Below are 27,377 nucleotides of genomic sequence, written 5' to 3' on the forward strand. Positions count from 1 at the left end.
AAGTTGAAAAGCGGACAAAATAAGTTTAAAAAAAACTTATTTAATTTAATAAAATGAGATACACAATGAATTAAACGTGATAAAAGAAAATTATGTACAAAATAACCATTTGGAAGAGTATTGCTAATTTATTAGCAAAAATAACTATACTATATGTACTACAAGAGCAATTTTTAACTTGTTGAAAATAGATATTGTTCTATTGAAAAATTTCCCCAGCGGCATAACTCGCGACTTTTGAAACTCTCATAGTAGTCTCCCCTTAACGCGCTATAATTTAAATCCACCGCGCCAGTGCACGGTGTAAGCATAACGATGGAACTATGCTGGTGATATCTCTACAGTCGGTAATTTACTCAGATGGTAACTGATAATTCAATATCAGTTCGGACAAAACGAAATTTTGTCTTCGTTGATTCTTGCGCGAAAACAAAATTGGTTGTCCATATAAATAATCTTTTTCCAAAAGTCAGTTAAATAAGTGCACGTCAATAGGCTGTTTTCATTGATTTCTCCATAGGTGTAATATTGTAAACTATTATCGTTGTTATGAAATTTTTTTTCTTCTCCATTTGCTCGCACAAAATAATTCTTGAACCGAAAGCGTATTAGACTATAGATATGCTACATTTTTTAATATTATTGTCATCAGTTCTATCGCCGCTTATGATGCCGAACCTTTCAATATTTTCAATGATCCCTAGTTCAGATTTATATAAACTTGAGAATATGTATCCATCGATAGAAAACAGTGCAGATCATTCATTGAATACACTATTTTGTGTAAAGATGTTATGAGGTTTGGGATTTAATAAATATTCGGAATTCAATTATTGTAGAGTTATGAGTATTGTGTGGAACAATCCTAATATATGGAAATGAATTCCTACAGACATTATCCATCATCAAAAATCAATTAAATTCTAAAAACATTGGTCATTCTCTCCATCTTCACTCAATTTTCCATGGACAATTTAGTAATACAGTCCTTATAACGAACAATAGAGGCAATTTTCCTTATAATAAAGATATAATACATCACTCATTGGGAATTTCCTAGGTCATCACATTTGTGCGTTTTGATGTGCATATCAACAAACGATATACAAGTAATAGTTAAAGATTTTATAACTAGAGTCATTACAAATAAATCACTCAGCACTGACATCTCAGATACGATATAATAGTCTCGTGTAATGATAAATGTTATAATAGTAACCAGCTGTGGGGAAGATTACAATCAAATACTTGCACCCTTTACTGTTATGTCCTATCAATGTTACTAGGAGGACAGTGGCGCCTTTTTGAAATAACGAGCGCCAAACTTCGAAATGTGGATCCGTTAGCCGCTAAACCTCTGATGAGGACTCCATCGATGTTGACTCGTTCATTTTTTGAATAAATGGGTTGAAGGTGTATTCCAGAATAAATCAAAACACTAGTGCTTAGGAGAGCACATTAACACTATTTATTTCAAACTTCTAATTTAAACTTGAAATCTTTGGTAGACAAATACACTTGATAAAACTTTTATGGAAAACTTTAAGAAAAACTAATCGAAGAGAGAAGCTGGAACAGTTGTCGGAACAACAGCCACGATGGGACTGTCTCTAACTTAAACTAAAAATCTAAGGGTTGGGTCCATACACCCCCACTAGACCAAAAGTTGCGCGCGCAATCTTGGCCCGGAGTAAAGGGAAGAGGGGTAACTTAAAAGAGAAATCGGGAAGGGAAAGAGGGAGAAAGGGGAGCATGTGACGTCAACAGTATTCTCTCTTGAGGGGTCTCAGGCCCTTCAGCTCCGCGATACAATGAACAAAGGAGAACTCAACACTCAACACGTGTGGAACACGTGAATCAGAGAGACTTTCTAAATATCTCAGAACCGAGACTTAACAATTTTACGACCGTAACCGTCGAGTTTATTTTCTCTCTATATTTCAGAATTTCAAGAAAAGTATTGTTTTGAGGAATTTTGGAGAGCTGTAAATTTACGAAGTAAACTCAAGTACTTGACATTTATTATTTCCGGCAACGGTTTTTCTCACGCCTGCGAAGTTCTTTTTCGTCCCCTGCTCATTGTCCTTTCATTCTCGACTTTTCTCAGTATTTAAAGATTTTACGTTATTTAATTAATTTTTTATATTAATTTGAATATCGCGGACAAAGATGGCTGATCATTGCTACCAACCATCAAAATCAGCGTCAAGACATCACATTACATTTTTTAGTTTTTTTAGTTTCGTCAAGTTTGCGGCATTTGATGATTGTAAAGTGGCGGTCGTGGGGGTCACCCACCCCAAGCCAAAAATAGTTCGACCCCAACGGAGGGATGGCGCCACGGTCCAATCTGACGGCTGGGCGAACTGCCTCTGCGCGTAACTCGGCAGTAGCAGTCCCGCTGTCACAGGGATAGTTTTGGAGGGGGATTTGTTCCTAAGAGCATTTTTGAGAAATTATTTTGATTCCTTTTTCAACATGATAATATGGCAGTAGTGGAAGGGAACGCAATAGGTATTTTGGCTCTCGTGGGGCATCATGTAGATCATATTTTTCAAGCAGCTTCTTCCAGTGTTTAGATGATGCCTATAATTACGAAATTAGTATTAAACATTCTTTTCATCTGGTGGAAAACAGTTGAAAGCTCCAATCTAACTTACTTTGATGAAATGAAACCAACACCCCATCAGCCTTGCCAAAGGTAGAACATTTGCGAAAGCTTTAAGGGCTGCTCTCTCAAAATCACTGACGATCAATTTAACATTCTTGAAGCCTGGTACTATTTTCAATAAGCGACATAATATGGCTTCGTATAACACAGCAGTAGCCCGTCGGCATACCGCAAAAACAGCAGCAAATGACTGGGCAAGTTGATGAAAAAATTAATGATTCCTACTTATAAAATCAATAGACTCTCGTATTCTTACCTTGTCGTTTTTCCGGAAGCTAATAATCCATATCTGACTCGCCTGTGGAATGTCCGGGGTCGCCTTTAAAAGTAAATTTTTTCCTATCATACTAACAGAAACCTCGCTTTGTTCGATTGATTTTTAAAGGAGAATGAATTTCACTGCACGGATGGCGAAACCAAAATCTATTTCACCCTATGATGGTGGACAATGGCATTCAAAGAGTATTCACGAAAAAAAAATTAATAAAAAATAGTAACGGAGAATCGCACCGGAAAGAATATTAAATAGTATGAGTAGAACCCAGTTGAGTCTGCAGATTGAACACCTCTTTACATGGCATTGAATGGCAAACCGCAAAGATTATTTGAAAAATTGACTTTGTCAATTGAACGGCCAGTCAACTGTCCCAAGGACAGTTTGGAACAACCACTGGAGGGATTCACTTTAAAATGAAATCAAGTTTCAATTACATGAAGATCTTCCGATTGTGTTATCGATCATCTTGATCGCACAATTCATTCGGAAGAAATTGTCACACCCACACAATAGGTATTTCGTTCAGATGGGTTTAAAAAAGTTTTAAACACCCTAAAACATGGAGAAATGGTAAAAAATCTAATGATTCATTTTCGAGGTGATTACAGTAACTACTCGGTAGATTGGGAAGTTGTAAATGGTTAATTTTAATGGGCGAGTAACTGGATAATCAAATAATCAATGGTTGAAATTATCCATTAATCAGTTTACTAATCATAATAATAAATAATTAATTGTTGAAATAACCAATTAATTTGATATTTAATAACTTTGTAATTGAATGAACAATTATCAAAGTAATTAGGAAGTGTACGTTATTAATTATTTATGGATTGAAGAATTGATCATTTTTTTGTGATGGTTGAGGATTGATCCGACAATCAGATAATTGGCCATCCTGATTAATGATTATTTGATCAACAAATTAATTTGCGGTTCTCATTCATGTATGAAATGATAATAGTAATTACTCTAGGCCTGTCATTTGAGTTAATGAGGCAAACAATTATGTAGTTAGCTCCTATTAGGGTTCATGACTCAGTTTTTACCTAAGAGTTCAGGTAGTACAGCCCTGGATATTTCACGAAAATGATCTTTCCAGTCTTATAGCGCCATCAGGTAACAGAAATTGTTACTGACAATTTTATTCTATAGGCAAAAAATGTCTTCGATTCCTACAATACCGATGCTGGTTTATCGGCTTGGCGCGTTGTGGACACTTCGTCCTCGTGGACAGTTTCGCCCGTGCACTATTTCATTCGTGGGCAGTTCTGCTGTGCACAGTAGCGCTCCGTGTACAGATCGGTGCCGTGTATAGTTCTGACTCGGCAGATGTATCTCCCCCAAAATTATCTGGCGCCCATGTTTTGAAATTCTGAGTTAAATTAGATTCAGGGGAAGAAGGGCGAAGGTAATAGGCAATTTTGACCCCCATACGAAAATGTCACGTTACACTGTTTACACATAAAAATACAAAACAATTTTTTTTTCAACATTTCCTACACCACAGTTCTTCAATTTCTCCAATTGTTTTTAATAATTAGCTCACATGTGAATGTAAACAATCACAATCACGCGGGGCAGGTTATGTGGTACATTAGTTGACCTAAAATCCGCCCGAAAACATGACAAGTAGCGTCACGAATTTGCCCAAGTAGCAAACCTTGCGAAAGATATCTGAAAGTATACCGAAAAGGCAGACTAATGTCCGTCCAAAAGGTATCTTGCAGTCATACGATAACTTTTAGTTAACTTCTAGGTAACTTTTAGACACAAGTTACCTTTTTGGACAGACATTAGACAGCCTTTTTGGTATACTTGCAGATACCCTCCAGAACTGTGCTGCTTGGGTGGCGACATTAACGGAACGGGAATATCTAAAGGCAGAATGCTGTAGTGTCACCCCGCCCCCCTGGGTAATCCTACCCCGCCGCCATATTGTTTGACGTTATTCCAGACGCCATATTGTTTCCTACAGGCCTTTGTTGTTGTTTACCTCGAGTGACAATTTTTATTATGTGAATAATTAACAATTATTAAAGGTGATTAATACAAAACTGAATAGTGAGTTTATAGTGGTGAAAGGACTGAGTGATTATTTCAAGGCATTGTAAGTATAATTGAGTGTTATCACAATTTGTCTTATGGAAATTTTTGAACTTTTTTATAAAAGTTTTTGGCTTGTTTTTCTTTCATGATAATGTGGATAGTTGATAGTTAACATTTTTAGAATTACTATTTTACATATATGATAGTAATATATAAATATATATATTGTTGTCTAGTATTACGAATTTCCTTGATAATGCGTGCTCCTTTGCACAACTGTTAGAAGTTAGGTTATCTTGAATTTCGATATTGCTAGCTCATTATTTTTTTTTCTGTGCAGATGCCGAGAAATTCCAGGTGTGTGGTCCCGTATTGCGGACACGTCCACCATAAGAATAAGCACTGTATTTTTGCGAGCTTCCCAAAACAAGTGGATCGGTAATTAATTTGTTTAATAATGACAGAAATTTCCGGACTTTTGAATGGACTCAGTCTTTATTTTAGCATTTTGTATTTTGCTTTAGGTGTAAGGAGTGGGTACGGAGAATAGGAGTAAAAGAGTTGAGGAATTTATCAGTTGAAAGACTCAACAAAATACGTTATGTATGTGGATGTTATTTCACTGTTGATCAGTTTCGAAATCCATCCAAGAAGAAATTCAAGGATACAGCTGTACCATCTATGTTTCATTCACAAATTGTTCCTCTTGACGATGATTTTTTGCAAAATTTCCCATATCCTCAAGCAGTCAAGAGTACTCTCCTCCCCACAGAAGGTAGATTATGCACAAATTTTTATACAGATGATCTATTGTGGGCTATAATGGTTCTTGACAGAAGATTCAAAATTAAAATAATGTCTTTTTCTTATCATTCTTGTGTGATGATTCATTTCCTGATTTTACAAATCAATCCATCGATGGGTGTCACCAAATTATTAATTCGAGTAATCAAAGCAAAACAACATTCTAATTATTATTAGGTGTCGATTTCATGGCTCCTGTTGCAGCCCTCAGGAAGGTTCCCTGTAGGCTTTTCAACAGGTTCCTTATTTCCGTCTTACTCACCCTCGGCCACCAGACGACCGCAGCGTATAACAGTCTCGGAAGTAGAACTATTTGGTAGAGCCAGAGCTTCATTTTAGGATTGAGTCCCCATGTCCTGCCCACAGCTCTCCTGCATGCCCACATAGAGGCAAACACTTTATTTCTCTGAGTACAGATATGTTCTTTCCAGCTGAGTTTATTATCCAGGAGGACACCCAGATATTTCACTCTGCTGGTGTAGTTAATCTCCGAGCCATTTAGCTTCAGAGGTTGGATCTTTTCCAGTTTATAATTTCTGGTGAAAACCAGGATTGTTGTTTTGGCTGGATTTACCGATAGGCCAGTTACCCTGCACCAGTCCTCAATGATATTGAAGGCTGTTGCCATCAGGTCCCTTAGCACCCTCAGAAATCCGCCTTTCACAACAACTGCCACATCATCGGCGAAACCGATGACGTGGAAGCCGGCCTCACTTAGTTGATTTAGAAGTCCATCTACAACCAGGTTCCATAGCAGGGGCGAGAGAACTCCCCCCTGCGGACAGCCCCTAGTCGGACGTCCCTCCACACATGCCCTCCCATGTCCTGCCGACAGTCTTCTGCTTTTCAGCATGTTTTGTGTCCAAGCAATGATAGTCTTGGACACCTGTCGTTCTTCCATGGCTTTTTCTATAGCCGGATTCGAAGTGCTATCAAAAGCCCCCTCAATATCCAGAAAGGCGCCTATGGCAAAACCCTTGACCGCCAGTTGTCCCTCAATCAGTCCCACCAGGTGATGTAAGGCGGTATCTGTTGATCTTCCCTCTCTGTATGCATATTGACAGGGGGAGAGGGGTCTGTCAGCCAAGGGCCCGGCCTTGATGTGTCTATCCACCAGCCTCTCCAGGGTCTTCAGGATGAAGGATGTGAGGCTTATAGGACGGAAGTCTTTTGGTTTTATATAACCGGTTTTTCCCGGCTTGGGAATGAATACTATCCTAGTCTCATTCCACACACTAGGGACATGTTTCAGGGCTATACTAGCTCTGAGTATCTTGGTTAGGGGTCCCGTGATAGTCTCTATCCCTTCCTGTAATAGGGCTGGGTAGATCCCGTCTGGTCCCGGTGCCTTGAAGGGTTCAAAGGTTTTGATGGCCCACTTGACCCCCCAGGGCTGCACTACTTTATTTGCCAATGCCCAATCATGGGTTTCGTAGACATCCCTCTGATTTTGCATTGTTTCTTTATCTCTCTCCTGGGCCTGTATGAAGCCTGGAAAGTGGGTGTTCATTAGGAGTTTCAGAGTCTCTCCCATGGTTTCCGTGTGGCTGCCATCTGGTGCCTGTAGGCTCCCTAGATATGGAGTCTTGTTTGTTCCAAGGATTTTTGCCAGCCTAGAGGTCTCCGATTGACTCTCCACATTGCTTGTGAAAGCCCTCCAGCAGTCCTCTTTGGCTGCCTTTATTGCCTTGTTGTAATCTGCGAGCAAGCCTCTGTAAGTTTTCCATGCGTCTTCCTTACGGGGGCCCGCTCTCATGTTCTTAGCTTTGTTAAAAGCTTTTCTAGCTTTGCCCCTCAGCCCACCGAGCCTCTCTGACCACCAAGGAGTCTCAGTGGGCTGCCCTTTCGGGATAAGCTTGCAGTTTGTCTCGAAGGAGTCCATGATGGCCTGGTTTAGGGCAATCGAAGCCTCCTCCAGCTGCTTTTTGTTGTTAAATCTGAGGATGATATCCCTGAGATTGTCAGATAGACTCTCTCGGTAATTTCCCCAGTTTGTTCGTCTTGGGTTTCTCACCCATTCCGTTTCTTTCACTGTGTGGATGGACATTCTTATGGTTTGATGATCGGACGCTGAGAGGTCCTTTGAGACCCTCCAGTCCCCAATCATGTCTGCCACTCTATCCGTCCCCAGAGTGATATCTATGACCTCCTGTCGTCTCCGATCTATGAAGGTAGGTTCTGACCCCCTATTAAGGATGTTTAGACCGGCCCCCATTATGAATTCCTGGAGGCTTTCCCCCCTGCCGTTAATGCCGGTGCTCCCCCATGCTACATGGTGCGAGTTGGCATCACAACCTAGCAGGAGTTCAAGTCCCCTTTCCTTCACATGGTTGCATAGGTCCTTTACTTTTTTCGAAGGAGGTGGTTCAGCCGAGTCATAGGGCATGTAAACTGACCCTACAACCAGGCTCATTTCCTCGCCTTGTCCCAGGCCCAGATCCACTTGTGCCACAGCCAGGTCTCCCTCACTAGCCTGTGAACAGAAGAAAGAGTCTAGTCCTTTAATAACAATGCAAGATCTAATTTTCTCCTGAGTGTTTGCGTGATAGATTCTGCCACAACCACTGAGGCCCTTAATAGCATTGTCCACTATCCATGGTTCCTGGATCATTGCTATGACAGTCTGCATCCCAGCTAACAGCCTGACTAGAGTAGCCGAGGCTGCTTTGCTGTGGTGCAAATTTATCTGTACAATGTGCACCCGGGTTGCAGCCATAATGATGACTACTTTCCTGGTACCTCTATGTACCCTTCTTCTGACTTTCACCACGGTCTTTCGCAAGCAGCTTGACAGTAGCTTTTTGAATCCCGCAGTGCAGTCTGAAGTTGCAGGCTTTCAGAACAGAGAGTGATCGGTCGTCTATCAGCGCAACGAAGTGGGCACTTTTCGCGTCCCTACTCTCACTGCCCCGAGCGACAACCCACTCTCTGGCCTGCAGTCCTGCATTTTGTTTCTCAAGGAAGCACAGTGCTTCTTGAGCGGTTAGATCTGGGTCTTCCACGTGTAGAGCAATCCTGTGCTTCTTGGGAAGCTCCGAGGCTGCGACCACACGTACAGTAAGTCCAGTTATTTTGTTTTCGGGGAAAAGGCTTTTCAGCCAATTTCCCGTTTCCCCATCAGTGCAGCACACCATTGCCACACCTTCTCTTTCCCAGACACCGTTGAAGGTGGGTGCTTTCACCCCGTCAGGTAACGCCAGAATGGCCCTCTTCAGGAGTTTCTTCACCTCCGTTACCTCTTCAGTGCCCAGTTTCTGATCCGGATATGACTCCGGCATAACTGCAAACTTGAATGAGCTCGTAGTGTTCTGAGCATATGTGCCCTGATCCTGCGTTCTCATTCTCTTTTCTTTCGGTCTGACTGAGGGGCTTGGCGTAGTACGCTCTGATGGAAGGCGTTTTATTGCCTTCCTCGTAGCCCCCTCCCCCCTTCCCTCATCGACCTTCGCTGCTGCATCCGTCAAGGTTGCAATCGCCCCCGAGGTTTGATGCAGCTTCGCTCTCTTGCGACGTCTTCTCTCGGCTCCACTCAGTCTGACCCGATTCACATCGGTACCAGACTGGTCAGCCTTGTCAGACTTCGTGTGTTCGCCATCGCTGGCCCCACCCGAAGTTGCTTTTTCAATATTAAGATTTTTTAAATTGGTTTCCATTTTAGTCCCACGAGTACCGCGGTTAAGCGTTTTCACCTGGTGCATTGCCGCGATTGCCCAGGGCTTGGCTTGTCTCGGGTGGGTTATACCCAAGACTACTCTCAGAGGTCGCCCAGGTTTCTGAGAGGCACCGTTAGCGACACAGCTCCCCCTGTGCCACGCATCCTTAGGTACGGTATGGCCGAGGCCATGGCTTACGCCGCTCACACACATGGATTGGGTGGACTCCTCTTAGCGACCGCGGGCAGCGGTAGTCCTTAAGACCTCCACCGCCCGCGACCGAGCCCCCTCACTGCGACAAAGTGGGAACCCATTAGAGGGGGACATTCTAATTAAGGGAATGGTTTATTTTTTCATTTATTGGGAGCTGGTAGCACGGGGTAGTGACTTCAATAAAATTGTAAGAAATGTAACTTAATTGCAAGGGACACCAATAAAATTTTAGAGGAAGAAATTCATTCTTGAGTTTAACGTACTTCAGAAAGCAAATCGTGAACATTCTTTGCACGTTAGAATTATTGATACCTGCGTTATGTATAATCTTATTTAAATTTTCTAGCCAAAAGAGTTTCCATACGTGAGGAAGATTTGAGGGCGCTCTATGCAGGAGAAGTACATCTCAATAAAATTAAAAAATCATCAGGTAATTATGATGAAACCTCTCGGCATGAGAAATTCCACTATTCAGCAGATAGAACTTGTTCTTTTCAATTATTCTGCAAGTGTTTATAGCTCATAGAACTATTATTATTGGACTATCGAACACACGTGATTGCATTGAAACTCATTAATTTTATTTTTCTCTTCCCCATTAGTTAATTCCAAACGTTCAAGGGAAACTCCAACACCATTACCAATGGCAAAACTTGAAGTGTCAAGAGATGGACAAACAATTCAATGTACTCCTTGCAACCAGCCACCACCGAACGTTGAAATCGAACGTATTGATGACTCTGGTAATTTCTCGCGATTGAAACCTTTATTATACTCATAACCTGTGAGTGATTCTTCATCAACGTTATGTGTACCTTATTTTATGAGTCAAAATTGGTCTGATGTTGGAAAAATTCATTCAATCATGGATATTTTATCATCATTCTCCTATCATCCACAGTTTGCAGTCAATTCGTGTATCCTCATTTGTTCTGCCTTTTAATTACAGAAAATATCCCTCCACTAGTTAATATTGAGATTGTAAACGACGTGCCTGTCCACACATTTCTTGCCAGAAATGACCTGATGATACCTCATCAGGTGATATCTTCATGGATACAGCACCAGTCAGGGTCCTAGTCGATGATCAACCAGGATGCTCACATGACAATGCTCAAAAGCCAGCGATCTCGAAACAAGTCCTGAGTGACAATTTATCCTATGGTAAAAGAAAAATTTCATTTTTTTTGTTTTCATTTTTTTTATTACGATTTGGCAATCTATTTTGTTTGATTGTTCAAAACACGAATTTTTAGGAGCATTATCCAAGGATTTTCGATTTTAAAATTTCACTAATCCATGTAATTCCCTAATGGAGTCATTAATTATGATTATTGTAGTGCAATCGAATGATGTTATGATTTTTATTTCTACAGATGAAATCACCGAAGTGATTGATCCATCAACATCATCAGAGACGCCCAAAAAAAGAGCAGCGACAAGAGAAACGAATCCACAGCAAGAAGGAGGGACCTCGAATCATACACCGCTGAATGAAGAAACACCTAAACGAGGGATAAAACGACGTCATAGACCATCTGGTAACTTGTTACGGCCAATTGCTTTCAACTTCTTTTTTTTGTGGATCTACTCTGCTATGTTACTCTTTTGTCATGGATATTCTTTTCAATGTTTAAATATGCAAATGGGTGGAATTCTCATCCTATTTATCAACTATTAAATCCAATAACTCTGTTCATGTTCTTATGGCGACATAATTTTGGTGATTGCTCTAGGATCATTCTTAGCAGTTATTTGTAGTCTTGTCTCCATTTCTTTAGTTATCTATCTGGGTTATTCCAGGCGCATGTAATTTAAATTGGATTTTTAACTTTGATTGACCTTGAGTATATAAAATTAAGTTTCTGTATTTTCATGTATTTATGGGGTTATTTTGCATTATGAATGATCATAATCAGCACTAACTAATTAATAATCTAATTACTTACTGGAGCATTGTAGTATTATTCAAGAGAGCATGTAATTAAATCAATCATCATGAAACTTTTGAAATACATTCTAGCAGTAAGGAGCTGCAAAGCAGTAATTCCTAGTGACGGGAATTATGGAATAACTATTATTGTAACTGGAGATGTCGAGGAAGAATGCATCACGTTTGAAGTGGAAAATTCATATAAAAAAGGAATTGTGATTACAAAAATTAGGCAGCTGATTGATGAACTCGACGAGAGCCTTAATGTTCTTGGCATCAGAAAAATAAATAATGAAGAGCAAATTCAGTGATTGGAAGTGAATTATACATATGAAAGTTTACATGCAAAACGAATTTCTGTATATATCGATCGTTATAAAACCATAGGAGCTGCCTGGAGAATCCTCAAAAATTATTTTCCAAAGGCTGCTGAGTACCCTGTTGGCACAGACTCATGTATTATTTTTTGTCATTCCGGCCGTAAGGCAGACATTCACGGACGCGGAGCGAAGCGGAGCACGGGGGGGGGGGTCGTGACAAAAAATATTGTTCGTCATACGGTCAAACAAAATTTTTCTGACTAATAACGAAATATACTATGTGAGGAGAGGAATGAAACTGCTGAGAAAGCCAAGGCTGATCATAAAATTAAGGGGAGATTACAGAAGGACCAGTTGAGTGGACTTTATCATGGAAAAAATAGAAATGAAATCATCAAGGGAAAGAATTTTCACAAAGTGCAAAACATCACCGATTCCGGGTCACCACTCATCTAATCACCAGATCCTAGTCCATCTACACCACGTGACTAGTAATAGTAGCAGAAGGTGCCCTCCAGAGAAGCCCTCGAAAAGATGTTGAAAGAGTCTAGGAGCTATTAACAACGAGGGCTACATCCTGTCGAGGTATACCAGACACCAGGTCGTAAAAAAGTAAGATAGAAAGGAAATCCATCATATCAAACACACTTACTTTATTTTATATTATTCTCTCATTCAACACGTACTGAAAGTTGCTCTGTTTATCTGAGAATGTCTTGTTTTCTTAATTTCTTTTCCTTATCCATCGAGATCCATCTTTTTCTTTTCCATATCATAAGTATCATTATTTTTAATCTATCGAAAAAGATTTTCTTTTTGTTCGAGTTGCTCGAGTTTGTGCTGCTGGATTTTTAGTCTCAGATTCGATATTTTTATTTCGTTTTCTTCTCTCTTCAAACGACATTTTAGAATCCTTTCTTTCAGTTTGTTAATGTTTGATTTTGTGATATTTCTTTTGATCAGATGCTGGGTGGGAGTTCATTCCTTGTTGAACTGTTGCTCTTTGGGGTCGTGGGCTGAGAAGCAAGTAATGTGGGAGAAGTTGGCCTGAGCGTACCATCCTTGAGAAAAGGTAAAGATCTTTCAATTGTAATGTGTTATCGATTATCTAGCTGTATTAATAATTATACTCACCCAGTTATATACCTTCAATTGATTATATCCGCGATCAGTCATTACAGAAGAACCATGGTTTGCATGTATTAAAAGTCTTAAAGAATATTTTTAGATATTCCTGACTTGAAAAAAATAATAATAAAAATACACACTTGAATGCAGGGGGTTGGATTCATTGGTTGAAGTAGAAGAATGGTGATGATCTAGATCTGAAAATTTGAAAAATCTTTCGACTCCGTATTGAAAGCTGCTCTATTTCTATTTGAATCGAAACCATTTCGGGAATAAATTACAGCTTTTACCTGAGTAGACGTGATCCCATCTCTGTTTCAACACTTTGCCACTTCGTGCCTGCCCTGATGACTGCTGATTAAATTCAACTTCCACACACTCCCAAAAAGCATCATTTTTTAACAAATCGATTTGATTTTCACTCTTCTCTTCGTGAGGTCCCATTTGATCTACTACGATTTGTGCCAATAAAGGCGTTCTCATTTTCGGTTAATTCCATCCTTTTAATTGTCGCTCTATATCAAATAAAAAGTATAAAAGACAAAAGCAGAAACAAGCAATAGCACATGAAATGCCCATAAATTGATGGGAGAAAATTGCAGAAAATCAAATGACATTATAGCATATAAGGGTTGGATAAATACAAAGTTATCAATAATTTTTGTGAAGCAAAATAGTCAAGAACATTCAATTAATTTACTTACCAGTGTAATTATTGACTCTTACCACCCAGCTAACCAAGAATGACAGTAATGCCGATAAAACATCCATTGTCACGTGATCATATCCATTGACTTACTCCAATGATAATATAGTGCTCTCTTTTTTTATTTGAAAAAATAAACAAAATTATTCATTCCCATAATTTTTAACATCAATTTACTCGACTGATTGTAACTGGAAATTCAAGATATTTTACAGATTAGCGTTGGGGGATGCAACGAAACAATTATATCCCCACCTGTGATAAGAGCACCGTCAACCATCACAATTCAGGTCAAGTCAAGAGATCCAATTCAATCAACCCCAACGACAAGAGCGTTCGTAATCCCAGCCCCAAGTGGACACATCCTTCAGAATATCAGAACCAGAATTTCGGAACGTGAAAACAGCACATCAGCTCTATATCAGTGGACAACTTTTAGGGGATTGTCCAGTGCATCTATGGAAAATTGAACCCCTCAATGAAGAACGAGTTATTGTCGTGATCGTGATGCCAGAGAAAATTCAAACCAAGTACAATAGACGTTCCAAATGTAAAGTTATGATTGGAAATGCTAAAATTGGAATTTGGAACAATCATTCTTGAAATCATTCGAAATCCCTTCATACAATTTCTAATCACTTAATTCATCATTTAATTACAGGTGGAAAAACATTTATGGGGGCTGATGACCAACAGTGATATTTCACCCCTTAAGGCCCTAATTTCCTCTCACATCGTTTTTATCTCTATATTAATAATATTAGATGATAAGATAAATGAGAAAACAATGAAAAAATAATTAATGAACTGCATTTATTTATTAATAAACTGAAATATTCTCTTCCTAGATATGATCCTTCTGAAACCTCGCTTTTTTACACTATCCCCATAGAAATGAACAATTTTTTGAAGGATAAAATTCAGCAGAACGATAATTGATTCTGCTTCCATTATTCGACTATATATAGAGAATAATGAATAAATTATATGAAATGACATAAATTTCCACAAACGATAATTGAAATTCGTAGATTTTGAACGTCCTCTACATAGGAATTATAGGATAAAAGAACCATAAAGATGTCATTAATACCAAAACGATAATCATTGCATGTAATTCAGATTTATTGAGGGATATTTCTAAAAACAGGAAGGTATAAGTATGATATCTCATTTGGTCATTTGCTTCTCATAATATCAACAAGACTGAGGAAAAATAATTGATATATTTCTCTTTTCTTCCGTCCATAAATTATATTTTGTTTGATTAATCTATCAATAATTTATTGCACGTCCAAAAAAATACTCATTTTATTATTATTATGATTTCGTTAGGGATATAACTAAAAAGTAGAGCACCAACAGCGTTTAGCACCGAATTCTTGTGCTTAATGTTTTTTTCATGTTATTCAGCGATTATAAATTATAAATAAGGTCGAAATACATAATTTAAAACGGAATAATCATAAAAAACGTTTACTAAGAATATTTTTCCATATGTAAATACAAGTGTTGAGATGAGGGAAATAAAATATACCGCGTGTTTTTTTTATGTATTAGTATATTTCGATACAAGTGCGACGGGGTGGTAACGAGTGCGAAGTTGGCGGCCCGAGGCGAAGCCGAGGGCTGCCAATTACATGAGTTAAAACACCCCGTCGCACGTGTATCTGAATTATATTTTTTGTTAGTGATGTTACGTTCAGCGAGTGCCGAACTGTGCCATTTTTCGTGTACAAGTTTCGAAAATACTTTTCGTTTACAAGTTTCGACTTTTCGTTTACTAGTAAAAGAAAAGGCACTTTTCGACACGGGCTGAACGTAGCAGCAGTGACAAAATAGTATTTTCATCACGCTGTGACGAAAAGTGAACTTTTCGGCACGCTCCGCGTGCCTAAAAGTCTACTTTCCGCCACATTGTGATGAAATAGTACATTACGTAACTAGTGCGGAAAGCAGGCGGTTACTCACGAGGGCGGCGCAGCCCTAAATTCAAATTCAAATAGAATTGAAATTTAGAGAGAAAAAATTCCGATTCGTCCAGCCGGGATTCGAACCCGGGTCCCCCAGTTACGCGCCGGGCACTCTTACCGACTAAGCTACCGGGAACCACGGAACTTCTCACTCCAAATTCAACTCAGCACGCCGTCTAACCGCCTTTAGGCATTCAATAAATTCAAATAGAATTGAAATTTAGAGAGAAAAAATTCAAATTCAAATAGAATTGAAATTTAGAGAGAAAAAATTCCGATTTGCCCTGCCGGGATTCGATCCTGGGTCTCCCAGTTACGCGCCGGGCACTCTTACCGACTAAGCTACCGGGAACCACGGAAATTCTCACTCCAAATTCAACTCAGCACGCCGCCTAACCACCTTTAGGCATTAAATAAATTCAAATAGAATTGAAATTTAGAGAGAAAAAATTCCGATTCGCCCAGCCGGGATTCGAACCCGGGTGTAATGTTTGTAGATGAGGTAGCAGGTATATTCATTAATAACTAGTTTATACTCCTTTGGATGATCATCGATTATATTTTATCTAACTTGAAAACACATGTATACACTTATATGTACCAAGAGGGAGAGAGAGTGAATCTGAAAATGGAGTAAATAAAATAACATTCGATACGCTAGGTGTCTCTAGCGTACACCACACTCCTCCAAACAAAATCCTTTTGCTCAGTCATTACTTTTATAAAATCACACAGTCCAATTGCCTATAAGTTGAGTCTTTGTACTGGTCTTCTAATGCGACTTGAACGACGTAACTCGGGATCTCCAACTGGAGTAGGTGTTGGGGTTTTCGTGATGTCCCTGACCCTGGTGGAACTGCTTATAGTCTTCTCGGGTGGAAATGCACCTACTGGGTCGCTCGAATTACCACTGGGCTCACTATCACGTGAACTAGGCAATTCATTTGCAACTGCTTCCATAGGGCTGACTGCTTCGGGAACGTTGTCCAATAGGGATGAATGCTCAGTTGAACCCTCTCGCTCTGAAGGAACTAGATTCCTCTCTATTGATGTCCCGCTGTCCTCAGAATTCACTTGCAGTTTCTCCTGTAACAATGTGGGACGTAGTTGATCCACGTGTCTTTTCCATATTAACCTATTAGCTGTTCTGACGATGTACGTTACAGGAGAGTGTCTCTCAACCACTTCAGCTCTAATCCAAATATTTTTCAGATGATCTTTGGCCATGACCACTTCACCAACATCAAACGAGTGTAGTCCCGATCCAGGAGCATGATATTTCTGTCTTGCTTGCTGTTGAACTACACGGTTACGTAAATACGGTTTTAGAAGGTCAAGTCTCGCTCTCATTGGTCGTCCTGTTTGCAATTCGGCTGGCGTATATCCTGTGGTGCAGTGTGGGGTACTGCGATAACTCATCAACACCTGCGTTAGTGCTACATCCTCGTTGGTATTATTCTTCTGTAGCAACTTGAACTGCCTCTTGAATGTTTTTACTACATTCTCGGCTGCTCCGTTGGAGGCTGGATGATACGGGGCAGTCTTTACGTGGAGAATGCCATTTCTCTTCAGGAAGGATTCAAACTCTTCTGATATCAGGCTTGGTCCATTATCACTCACTAACACGTTCGGAAAACCCCATGTTGCGAAGTACTCACTCATCGCCAGGATTGTCCTTCTCGATGTAATGTCTTTCATTGCTTTCACATCAATCCATTTGGAAAACGAATCGATTATCACCAGATACATTTTGTCTTTTATCTGAAGATAATCAATGTGAATCCTCTGATTGGGTCCCTCTGGCCATTTCCAGACGTTCAACTCAGATCTGGGTGGATTGGATGCGTTCTCCAAACACAACTGACAAGTTTTGGTGATTTTGTCGATATCACTGTCTATTCCCGGCCACCACACAAACGACCTAGCCATAGCTTTCATCCTTACAATGCCCATGTGTGTTACATGGAGCTCACTCAACACCATAGATCTTAATACAATTGGCACAACAACTCGCATTCCTAACATCAAACAATCATCTTCTACGTACAATTCATTCTGTCGTCTCTTAAAAATCTCGAATTCAGACTTAATCTCCTTGGGCCAACCATCTCTAACATACTTAATAACTTTCGATAATGTTTCATCTCTTTTTGTCTCAGTTCTGATCAATTCAATATCTAGTGTTGGTACCTCAGATTCAATAAAATTCAAATATGAAAAATCCTGATTCCTATCAGCTTCCTCCACCATTGGCTTTAGAGTACGTGACAAACAATCAGCGCTTCCGTTATCAGTACCTTTAATATGCTCTAGAATGAAATCGTAAGATGCTAAAAATACTGCCCATCGTTGGACTCTGCCTGCTACCATGTTTGGTAGACTCCTATTTGGGTCAAAAATAAATTTGAGAGGCTTGTAATCCGTTTCGAACCAAAATTTCCTCCCCCACACATACTGGTGAAAACTTTTTACCCCAAAAACCAGTGCCAAGGCCTCTCTGTCCAATTGTGCATAATTTCTTTCAGCTACTGTTAATGACCTTGAATTGGAAGCTACTGGTCTGACAATATTATTTGGTAGTATGTGCGAAAGTACTGCTCCAACCCCTACTGGCGAAGCATCACATGTAATTTTGAGAGGTAACTTGGGATCATAGTGCATCAAAACCTCTGGAGATAGTAATTTTTCCTTAATCAAATCAAAAGCTACTTGACACTCTTCTGTCCAATTCCATCTTATCTCTTTTCTCAATAACTTGTACAATGGTGCTACTACTTGGGCATAATTATTAACAAATTTTGAATAATAATTCGTCATGCCAAGAAATCGTTTTAATTCAGTGGTATTCAGGGGTGTTTTAATGGCATTAATTGCCTCTACTTTGTCTTTGCAAACATGGATTCCATTCTTATCAATCTGAAATCCCAGGAATTTTATTTCTTCCTTAAAAAATTCACATTTTTCTAGTCTTGCTGTCATTCCAGCGTCTCTTAATTTCTCAAGAACTTCAATTAATGATTTGTCATGTTTCTCTCTGTTTGAACCAAAAATTAAAACGTCATCAAAAAAACAAATAACTCCCTGAATACCAAAAAAAACTTTTTCCATCAATCTCTGAAATAACCCTGGTGCTGATGCCACACCAAAACAAACGATTGTACACGTAGAGCCCTTTATGTATCGAAATTGTAGTAAGTAGTTTTGATTTTTCCTCTAGTTCTACCTGTTGATAAGCGTGACTCAAATCTATCCTACTAAATACCTGTCCTTCACGAATTTTCGCTAACAAATCTGCAATTCGTGGGATTGGATGTCTGTCAATATCAATNACTGTCCCTCTATTCACAATTATTGAACTTGAAACGTTGAGTTATTACACTCGGCTTAGGCTTCAGATGGTTATTCATTAATTCCATTAATTCTTCTAATGACTTTTCTTTTGGAATTACTGGAGCACATAAATTGGAGAGTAAAGCATAACCCTCAGCTCCCAAAATGCTTAAGAATAATTCCTTGTGTTTATTACTTGCCACTGAATTTGTTGCAGTATAGTGTTCCAGTCTCTGTAACCACTGCGACCAGTCAGTTTTGCGATCGTATGGTTCGATCGTTCCCAACGCTGTTACCATCTGCTTACTTCCAATAATCGTTACATGTTCCTGGAGTCTTCTAACTTCGGTGGAGTGCTGCTGTACCAGGGCTTCCAGCTCCATGATATGATCGTCTTTGCTCATGATTTCGGTTCGGGCAGTTTCTCTACATTTGTGTAGCTCGGCCTGTAGCCTCGCTATTTCCTGTTGGAGCGCGTCAGCCATTTTTCGGTTACCTTTCTAACCCAGTCATGCACACTTTATACTTTTACTCATTGCTCTCACAATTCTTTTCAAATTACAAAACTTTTATCCTCGTCGCCACTTGTAATGTTTGTAGATGAGGTAGCAGGTATATTCATTAATAACTAGTTTATACTCCTTTGGATGATCATCGATTATATTTTATCTAACTTGAAAACACATGTATACACTTATAAGTACCAAGAGGGAGAGAGAGTGAATCTGAAAATGGAGTAAATAAAATAACATTCGATACGCTAGGTGTCTCTAGCGTACACCACACCGGGTCTTCCAGTTACGCGCCGGGTACTCTTACCGACTAAGCTACCGGGAACCACGGANAACGATTGTACACGTAGAGCCCTTTATGTATCGAAATTGTAGTAAGTAGTTTTGATTTTTCCTCTAGTTCTACCTGTTGATAAGCGTGACTCAAATCTATCCTACTAAATACCTGTCCTTCACGAATTTTCGCTAACAAATCTGCAATTCGTGGGATTGGATGTCTGTCAATATCAATTTGCTTGTTTACAGTCACTTTATAATCTCCACACAACCTTACTTGACCATTGGGCTTCAATACTGGCACAATAGGCGNCTCCAATTACTCACTCGGGCGCAGCCGCCCTCGTGAGTAACCGCCTGCTGTCCGCACGTATTGCGTATACTATTTTATATGATAAGTGCGTGATGAAGTTCCGCGGTTAGGGGGGGGGGGGNCTAAATACCTGTCCTTCACGAATTTTCGCTAACAAATCTGCAATTCGTGGGATTGGATGTCTGTCAATATCAATTTGCTTGTTTACAGTCACTTTATAATCTCCACACAACCTTACTTGACCATTGGGCTTCAATACTGGCACAATAGGCGTTGCCCATTCACTAGATTTTACCGGTTCAATTATTTTTTCATCAACTAATCTCTCAATTTCTTTCTCAATTTTCTCTACCATTGCATAAGGTACGACTCGTGGTCGAATAAAAATTGGCTTAGCATCCCCTTTGAGTTCTAATCTGAATTTGCCATGTTTGTAAAGCCCCAGCTTGTCAGTCAATACAGAAGAATACTTTTCTTTTAATTCTGTAACAGTCAAACTTACTTCATTAATAACATTATTAATCTCGACATTTCCTGCTGACTTTACTGACAAAATATCAAGTCTTCTGATCCATTCTCGACCCACAATTGGTTTACTACTACCTGGCATGACAAATAACTCTAAATTTAATAATTTCTCCTTATAAGAAACATCAACATTCAAAATTCCTCGTGGAATCATTGGAGTACCAGCGTATGATCGAAATTTCCTATTTGTTTCACTCAATTGTAAATACGAGAATGTCTCATTGTCCTTGAACTCTTTCTCTGAAATGGCAGATACCGGTGAACCTGTGTCAAGTTCGAACGTAACTTGTTTACCTTCGACTAACAAATCAATTTTAATTGGGCTTGTGTANCTTGAATAGGTGATGCGCATGCACGTCATGCGTTATTTCGGGTTTTAGTTGAGTGTGGGTAGGCGCTCGAAATCCGCTACTTTCCAGTTGACTATAGTCAACTGAAACCCATGCGGTTACACGCACGTATCATATAAAATATTGTTCGAAACATATANATTACCTTCGACTAACAAATCAATTTTAATTGGGCTTGTGTAAAAAATTTTTCTTTCATTCGCATTCAATTCATCCCTCTCATCAATCGTATAAATATTATTAAATTGCTCATCTAGCTCCACAATCTCATCAACATAATTCTGGTTTACATTTTTCTCTTTTCCTTTAACATTTTCAAATCTTATATTGCTAGACCTCTTATGCCTAAAATCACTNTTTCGGGTTTTAGTTGAGTGTGGGTAGGCGCTCGAAATCCGCTACTTTCCAGTTGACTATAGTCAACTGAAACCCATGCGGTTACACGCACGTATCATATAAAATATTGTTCGAAACATATACTAATATACTAATTTCGTTACGAGTGCGGAAAAGAGTTTTTTGGCTCGTGGGAGGTTTATAGCACGAGCCGAAGGCGAGTCCCACGCGCCGAAAAACATTTTTCTGACGAGTATCGAACAATATTTTTCATCACAATGTGTGAAAAGGGACGTTTTAGGCGCGCGAAGCGTGCCTAAAAAATTACTTTTTTGCACAGCGTGATGAAAAATATTTTTCATTAATCAACTATGAAAGAATAAGAAATTTTTAGCGTTAAAAAAAGAGGGATCAAACAAAAAGAAAACTGACACTAATCGAGATATGCGGCAGCGTATCGGCCAAGAAAAGTTTTGACTCCGATTGTNACAATTTCTACTGTGCGCTCATACGTCAAATTTTTTTCACACAACAATTTCTGTTTTGTCCTTTTGTTTTTTAGTCCGCACACGAACCGATCCCTAATTAAATCATCTAATGCACTACCAAATTCNTACGAAGTAACTACCCCATCCACTACCACCGAATCATATCCATTGAATAAAATATAAACGTGACGAGCTATATGAAAAATACTCTTAGTTACATCCTATTTTTTACTAAAGATGAAAGAAACGTGAAGTTGTTTTATATCGAAATATCTCGAAACTGCCTGACCGCTAATCCTTAACTCTGATTGGTCAATATGTGACACGAAGTGATTCACAAAAAAAAAACGCGGCATTTTCAAATTCTTCAGTGACATAATTTGAAATTCTTTAGTGATAAATTTTTTTTTCACGCCATATATATATTTCACATGTATATATATCATCGGTGAAATTAATAATTTCTGTCCTTTTATGGAGATCGATTATTAAAAAAAATTGAAGATAATTAATTGAAAATGAAAAATTCTTTATAGTTTCTTTTACTCTACTTCGCTATTCACTTCAATCATTAGTCGAATTCTCTTTGATTCATTATCAATATTTATAAGGTATTCATGAGGAAATGAAATTTAATGAATTCCATTTCTTCATTTCAACAAATGAATAGATCAGCGCACGCGAGAACGCGCGCATAGATCTTGTTATATAAATTGACCACAAGCTTCTCATTGATGTAACTATTTTTTTGTTCGAAGCAATATTTAAAAAAATACGCGCATAGCAACGAGTTCATATACACATTCTCGCATTTCTTATCAACTCCTATCATTTTTTTGTTACGGAGTTGGTAGCAGTGCAATACAACCACACGTACCAAGGAGGGAAGCCCGGGAATTTACAAATTGAATACGGTGCATAAATGATGAATTCCACAGATATTTTTCAATCGAGTTCCGTGCACAAATGAATTTTGGAAGAAGCAAATTCAGTCGGAAAATTTGAAATAAATAATTAAAAGTCGGTGCAAATAACGACTATGGAATAGAACTATTTGTTTTACTTCGATTGTTAATTGGAAAGATGATTTATCGTGTGAAAAATAAATGAGCGAAATTGAATTGAAAATTAAAAAATTTACAGGATATAAAAACGATTTTTTCTTTATTTTGAAAAAAAAATGAAATCTCCTTAAAAAAACAAAAACAAATGTTTTTGTAAAAAAACTGCCCCAAGAAAAAGTTTTGTTTGGTTCTTACTGGGAAGTAGAAATTTTTGAAAAATACAAAGAAATGACAAAGAAAGCCAAGTCAGCAATGTTGAATAAACAAAAATAGTGCACAATCAGATTTCTATGAGAGAAATTGTTTCAAATCGAATGAGGATTTTAAAAAAATTCTTGATGAAATAAAAAATTAGTAGAAGGAGGACCAACGTTCTTGGCGCGGAGTTTTTCCACTCATTGTCTCGTATCAATCTAATTCTCCATCTTCTGATCCGCGCCAAGGACGTTGGTCCTCCTTCTACTAATTTTTTATTTCATCAAGAATTTTTTTAAAATCCTCATTCGATTTGAAGCAATTTCTCCTATAGAAATCTGATTGTGCACGACTTTCGCTTATTCGATATTGCTGACTTGGCTTTCTTTTTAATTTTTTTGTATTTTTCAAAAATTTCTACTTCCCAGTAAGAATAAAACAAAAATTTTTCTTGGCGCAGTTTTTTTACAAAAACATTTATTTTTGTTTTTTTAAGGAGTATGTATATTTTCATGGACGAATTATATTTATCAGGATTACTTATATTCATTTTTTTTTATGCCTTCTTTCCATTTTTCAAGTTATTAATTACATTAGGAGAAAATTGAGAAATGAAAGTTTAATTGAAAACAATTAAAATTCCTTGAGCAATGGGACAAACATATTCAATAAGGCTCCATTGACTATAATGAATATGTATGAAAAAAGGTGATATAAGAATAATATAACGCGCCAGCGTGCCGCTTGCATCTCAGACCCTCATGCTCAAGTTGTCGGTTCGATTCTCCGACAATTTAATTTTTTTTTCCGGAATATTTTCTGAAAACTAACATTATTTAAAAAGAAGAAAAGAGCGAAACGATAATCAATCATGTATTTTCTTACTGAGGTTTATAAGTTATAAATATCACTCAGCGCCATTAAAATTACATGTCGCACAAAATTATTACTTCTCTAATCATTCGTTATTTACAAATACATAAATGAAGTGATTTTCTTCAATTATTCTTCCGGAAACATCTTTTTTTTGGGCATGAAATGGATTTTTGGTAAAATTCTGAATATTAATAAATCTATTATGATTCCGAACAAATCCTTGACATGATGGGAAATTGATTGTCATTCAAATATAAACCTGCGAAGTTTAAATAATAAAAACATTGTGAAAAGTTCGGAAATTTACTATCCAAAGGAAATAAAAATCGTTTAAAGAATTTAATTCTCAATGAATTGAGACCGATTCCATTTTTAGACCTCAATTAGAAGAGAAGAAATACATTTTCGAAGCAAGGAGTGATGACGAGCAAGTTCTCTCCGTTGAAAAATTCATTTCTCCCCCCCCCTTCCCCTAATTGAGATGAAGTTATAAAACCGATGCCGATCGATCAAGAATTGAATTCTCAATAAATGATATCGGTTTCATTCCTTAATCTCAATAAGGAGAAAAGGAATAAATTTTCAAAAGCGCGGAATACCCCGAACGGTTTTTCGCCATCGAGTGAGTCCGGAGGGGCTCCCCGATTAGAAAATTCACTCAAAAGCGTGGAGTAACCCCGAACGGTATAACTTCATCTCAATTAGGGGGAGGGGGGGGGGGAGAAATGAATTTTTCAACGGAGAGAACTTGTTCACCGTCACTCCTTGCTTCGAAAATGTATTTCTTCTCTTCTAATTGAGATCTAGAAATGGAATCGGTCTCAATTCATTGAGAATTAAATTTTTTAAACGATTTTTATTTCCATTGGACAATAAATTTGCGAGAAAAAAAATTTGGAATGGAGAAAAATCGAAGTGACAACTCCAATATGAGAGTTTTTTAAATGTTTAACCATGTTTTTTTTCACTCCAGCATGGGACTCGGAGACGCTGACGTGTTATAACATAAGAGCTTCCATTTGAGCCCCATTTGACTGTAAATTTCCGAACTTTTCACAATGTTTTTATTATTTAAACTTTGCTGGTTTATATTTGCATGACAATCAATTTTCCATCATGTAAAGGATTTGTTCGGAATCGTAATAAATTTATTAATATTCAGAATTTTACCAAAAATCCATTTCATGTCTAAAAAAATGTTTCCGGAAGCATAATTGAAGAAAATCACTTCAATTATGTATTTGTAAATAACGAATGATTAGAGAAGTAATAATTTTGTGCGCAATGTAATTTTAATGGCGCTGAGTGATATTTATAACTTATAAACCTCAGTAAGAAAATACATGATTGATTATCGTTTCGCTCTTTTCTTCTTGTTAAATAATGCTATTGTTTTCAGAAAATATTCCGAAAAAAAAAATTAGATTGTCGGAGAATCGAATCGACAATTTGCACATGAGGGTCTGACATGCTAGCGGCACGCTGGCGCGTTATATTATTCTTATATCGCCTTTTTTCATACATATTCATTATAGTCAATGGAGCCTTGAATATGTTTGTCCCATTGCTTAAGGAATTTTAATTGTTTTTAATTAAACTTTCACTTCTCAATTTTCTCCTAATGTAATTAATAACTTGAGAAATGGAAACAAACAGGGGTAGAAGCCTATTTGACAGAAGTCATGTGACCGTTACTCGATGCTTTTTTTTTCTCTTTACCAATTACATTGGTAATAAGCTTCCGAATGGGAGAAATTACAATTCCACACATAAAAAATCAGTGGCGATCACTCACTCCTTAGTTTCAGTGCGACAAATACGGGTGAATGTAAATGGATCTGACCCATTATGGGTTTCACCAATAATTTCTGGGCCTCTTATCATTGTAGTAGAATTGTCGACTTTGAAATTTTCCTTATTATGAAGAATCTAAATAATTGAACATATGCTAAGACTATTGCAATCTCGTCAGAGTCAAGTCTAATAAAAATGCAGTGTTCGCGAAAAAATCCATTCCATCATTTATTCATATGATCTTCAAATTTCATAAGAAAACATCATTCTTTTACAGTATTTCGGATGGTTTTCATAAATTATGGGTAATACAAATAGCGACGCCTGTGTTCTTAACTTTTTTTCTCCTCTGTGTCCCGATAAATTGTCAGAAACATACGTCATCATTTAATTAATAGATGCGTGATCCTAGTGATTACTTATGATGTTTCAAACAAAAATTTGTCATTACCATTATTTTTCAACTTTTTCATATATTTTAATTTGTAATATTTTCTCTTACATCATGATGAATTTAATAATTAAATTCATATTAGTACTCCTAATAATTAAAATATCTTGATGATTTTTATCTTATTCCGACTCAATTATTTCCTTAGACTGTATTTTTATTTGCCCATAAAGATTTATTTGCTGACGTGCATGTAACTCCCACTCAAACTCACACAGATCGTCTGCAGCAAATACTGAATCCGTTAAGCTCACTCTGTTTAATCTACGTGGTACANTTGAAGAGAATAAAACAAAAAATGAAGTGTCGTTGATTTCTTGTCGTCCAATAGGATAAAACATGATTCCTGATAAACTGCGAGAGAAAGAAAATATACATATATATTAAATGATAGAAACTCTCATATATAAAGTAGTATATTCAAACTACGTGAGTCACTGAATATAACGAGGGAGAATGCATTCGAATTTTTAGAAGGAAAGTATGATTCATCGTTGACAAATCATCAAGTGAATTCTAAAGTATGTGAAAAATCAATTTATCATTATCTCTACAAGTATTTTTTCAAACAATAATCTCTCTAACCAAAATTATTCATGATTGTTAAATAACAGATTTTGACCCTTTTGACCACTGTATCCATTTCCCATTTCAAGATCTTTCTTTTTTTTTTATCATGCCCTGTATCTCTAAAAATTAATTCAAATGTAAGACTCGGTGTGTTATCTCTCGGTTATTTTGATACTTTCGAATGAATCATTACTCACTTTTGGGGAGTGTTTTCTTCAATTTCAGGTAAAAAGTGTGGATACTCCATTTTCATTTCCATTTTGAAGAAAATGTAACGTTGTGTGAAAATTTAACGTAATGGATGTTGTGGGGTTTTTAACAAGTCTGAAGTTGATTATGATTTATTTTGTTTCATTGTCTATATGAGGGACGTTCCTTTTCAAGTGACACAAGATGAAATATTAACTAACGACCATAGTGACACATCTTGTGTCACCATTCAAGTGACACAAGATGAAATATTAACTAACGACCATACTTTGAATGATGAAAATTGATATAAAATTTACACCTCTTAAAAAACTAGACCACGCCAATCTCGGTCTCCGTGACAACTCCGGCTATCGA

At 37.8% G+C, this 27,377-nt stretch overlaps 3 protein-coding genes and 2 long non-coding RNA genes across 8 annotated transcripts; 2 read left to right on the forward strand and 3 right to left on the reverse strand.

The window, feature by feature from the left end:
- Positions 1-5,566: 5,566 nt before the first annotated feature.
- Positions 5,567-12,111, forward strand: LOC107041924. The gene is made up of 6 exons (XM_015262741.1): positions 5,567-5,772; positions 10,014-10,097; positions 10,270-10,410; positions 10,617-10,831; positions 11,044-11,208; positions 11,691-12,111. Exons 4-6 carry the CDS (start codon positions 10,720-10,722, stop codon positions 11,909-11,911), a joined length of 498 nt encoding a protein of 165 aa, XP_015118227.1. The 5' UTR covers positions 5,567-5,772; positions 10,014-10,097; positions 10,270-10,410; positions 10,617-10,719; the 3' UTR covers positions 11,912-12,111.
- Positions 12,112-12,138: 27 nt separating this feature from the next.
- LOC107041926 lies at positions 12,139-14,569 on the forward strand. Of its 4 annotated transcripts, none has more exons than XR_001461108.1 (4): positions 12,139-12,532; positions 12,884-12,992; positions 13,959-14,304; positions 14,416-14,569. It is a non-coding gene; the product is annotated as an uncharacterized LOC107041926 (long non-coding RNA). The 4 variants fall into 4 exon arrangements; XR_001461109.1 differs by having other exon boundaries at positions 13,959-14,284; XR_001461107.1 differs by having other exon boundaries at positions 13,959-14,569.
- On the reverse strand, positions 12,576-13,798 carry LOC107041925. The gene is made up of 4 exons (XR_001461106.2): positions 13,753-13,798; positions 13,339-13,563; positions 13,055-13,245; positions 12,576-12,981 (listed from the first exon to the last, which is right to left on the reverse strand). It is a non-coding gene; the product is annotated as an uncharacterized LOC107041925 (long non-coding RNA).
- Positions 14,570-16,471: 1,902 nt separating the features above from the next.
- LOC107041922 (uncharacterized protein K02A2.6-like) lies at positions 16,472-19,542 on the reverse strand. Its single transcript, XM_015262738.1, has 2 exons — positions 19,177-19,542; positions 16,472-18,643 (listed from the first exon to the last, which is right to left on the reverse strand). The coding sequence occupies exons 1-2, from the start codon at positions 19,540-19,542 to the stop codon at positions 16,472-16,474; spliced, it is 2,538 nt and encodes an 845-aa protein (XP_015118224.1).
- Positions 19,543-19,879: 337 nt separating this feature from the next.
- Positions 19,880-21,047, reverse strand: LOC107041923 (uncharacterized protein K02A2.6-like). Its single transcript, XM_015262739.1, has 2 exons — positions 20,289-21,047; positions 19,880-20,014 (listed from the first exon to the last, which is right to left on the reverse strand). Exons 1-2 carry the CDS (start codon positions 21,045-21,047, stop codon positions 19,880-19,882), a joined length of 894 nt encoding a protein of 297 aa, XP_015118225.1.
- Positions 21,048-27,377: the final 6,330 nt, after the last annotated feature.

Source organism: Diachasma alloeum, unplaced genomic scaffold, assembly GCF_001412515.2.
Source record: "Diachasma alloeum isolate Michigan unplaced genomic scaffold, Dall2.0 Dall_scaffold_00394, whole genome shotgun sequence".
Taxonomy (NCBI): domain Eukaryota; kingdom Metazoa; phylum Arthropoda; class Insecta; order Hymenoptera; family Braconidae; genus Diachasma; species Diachasma alloeum.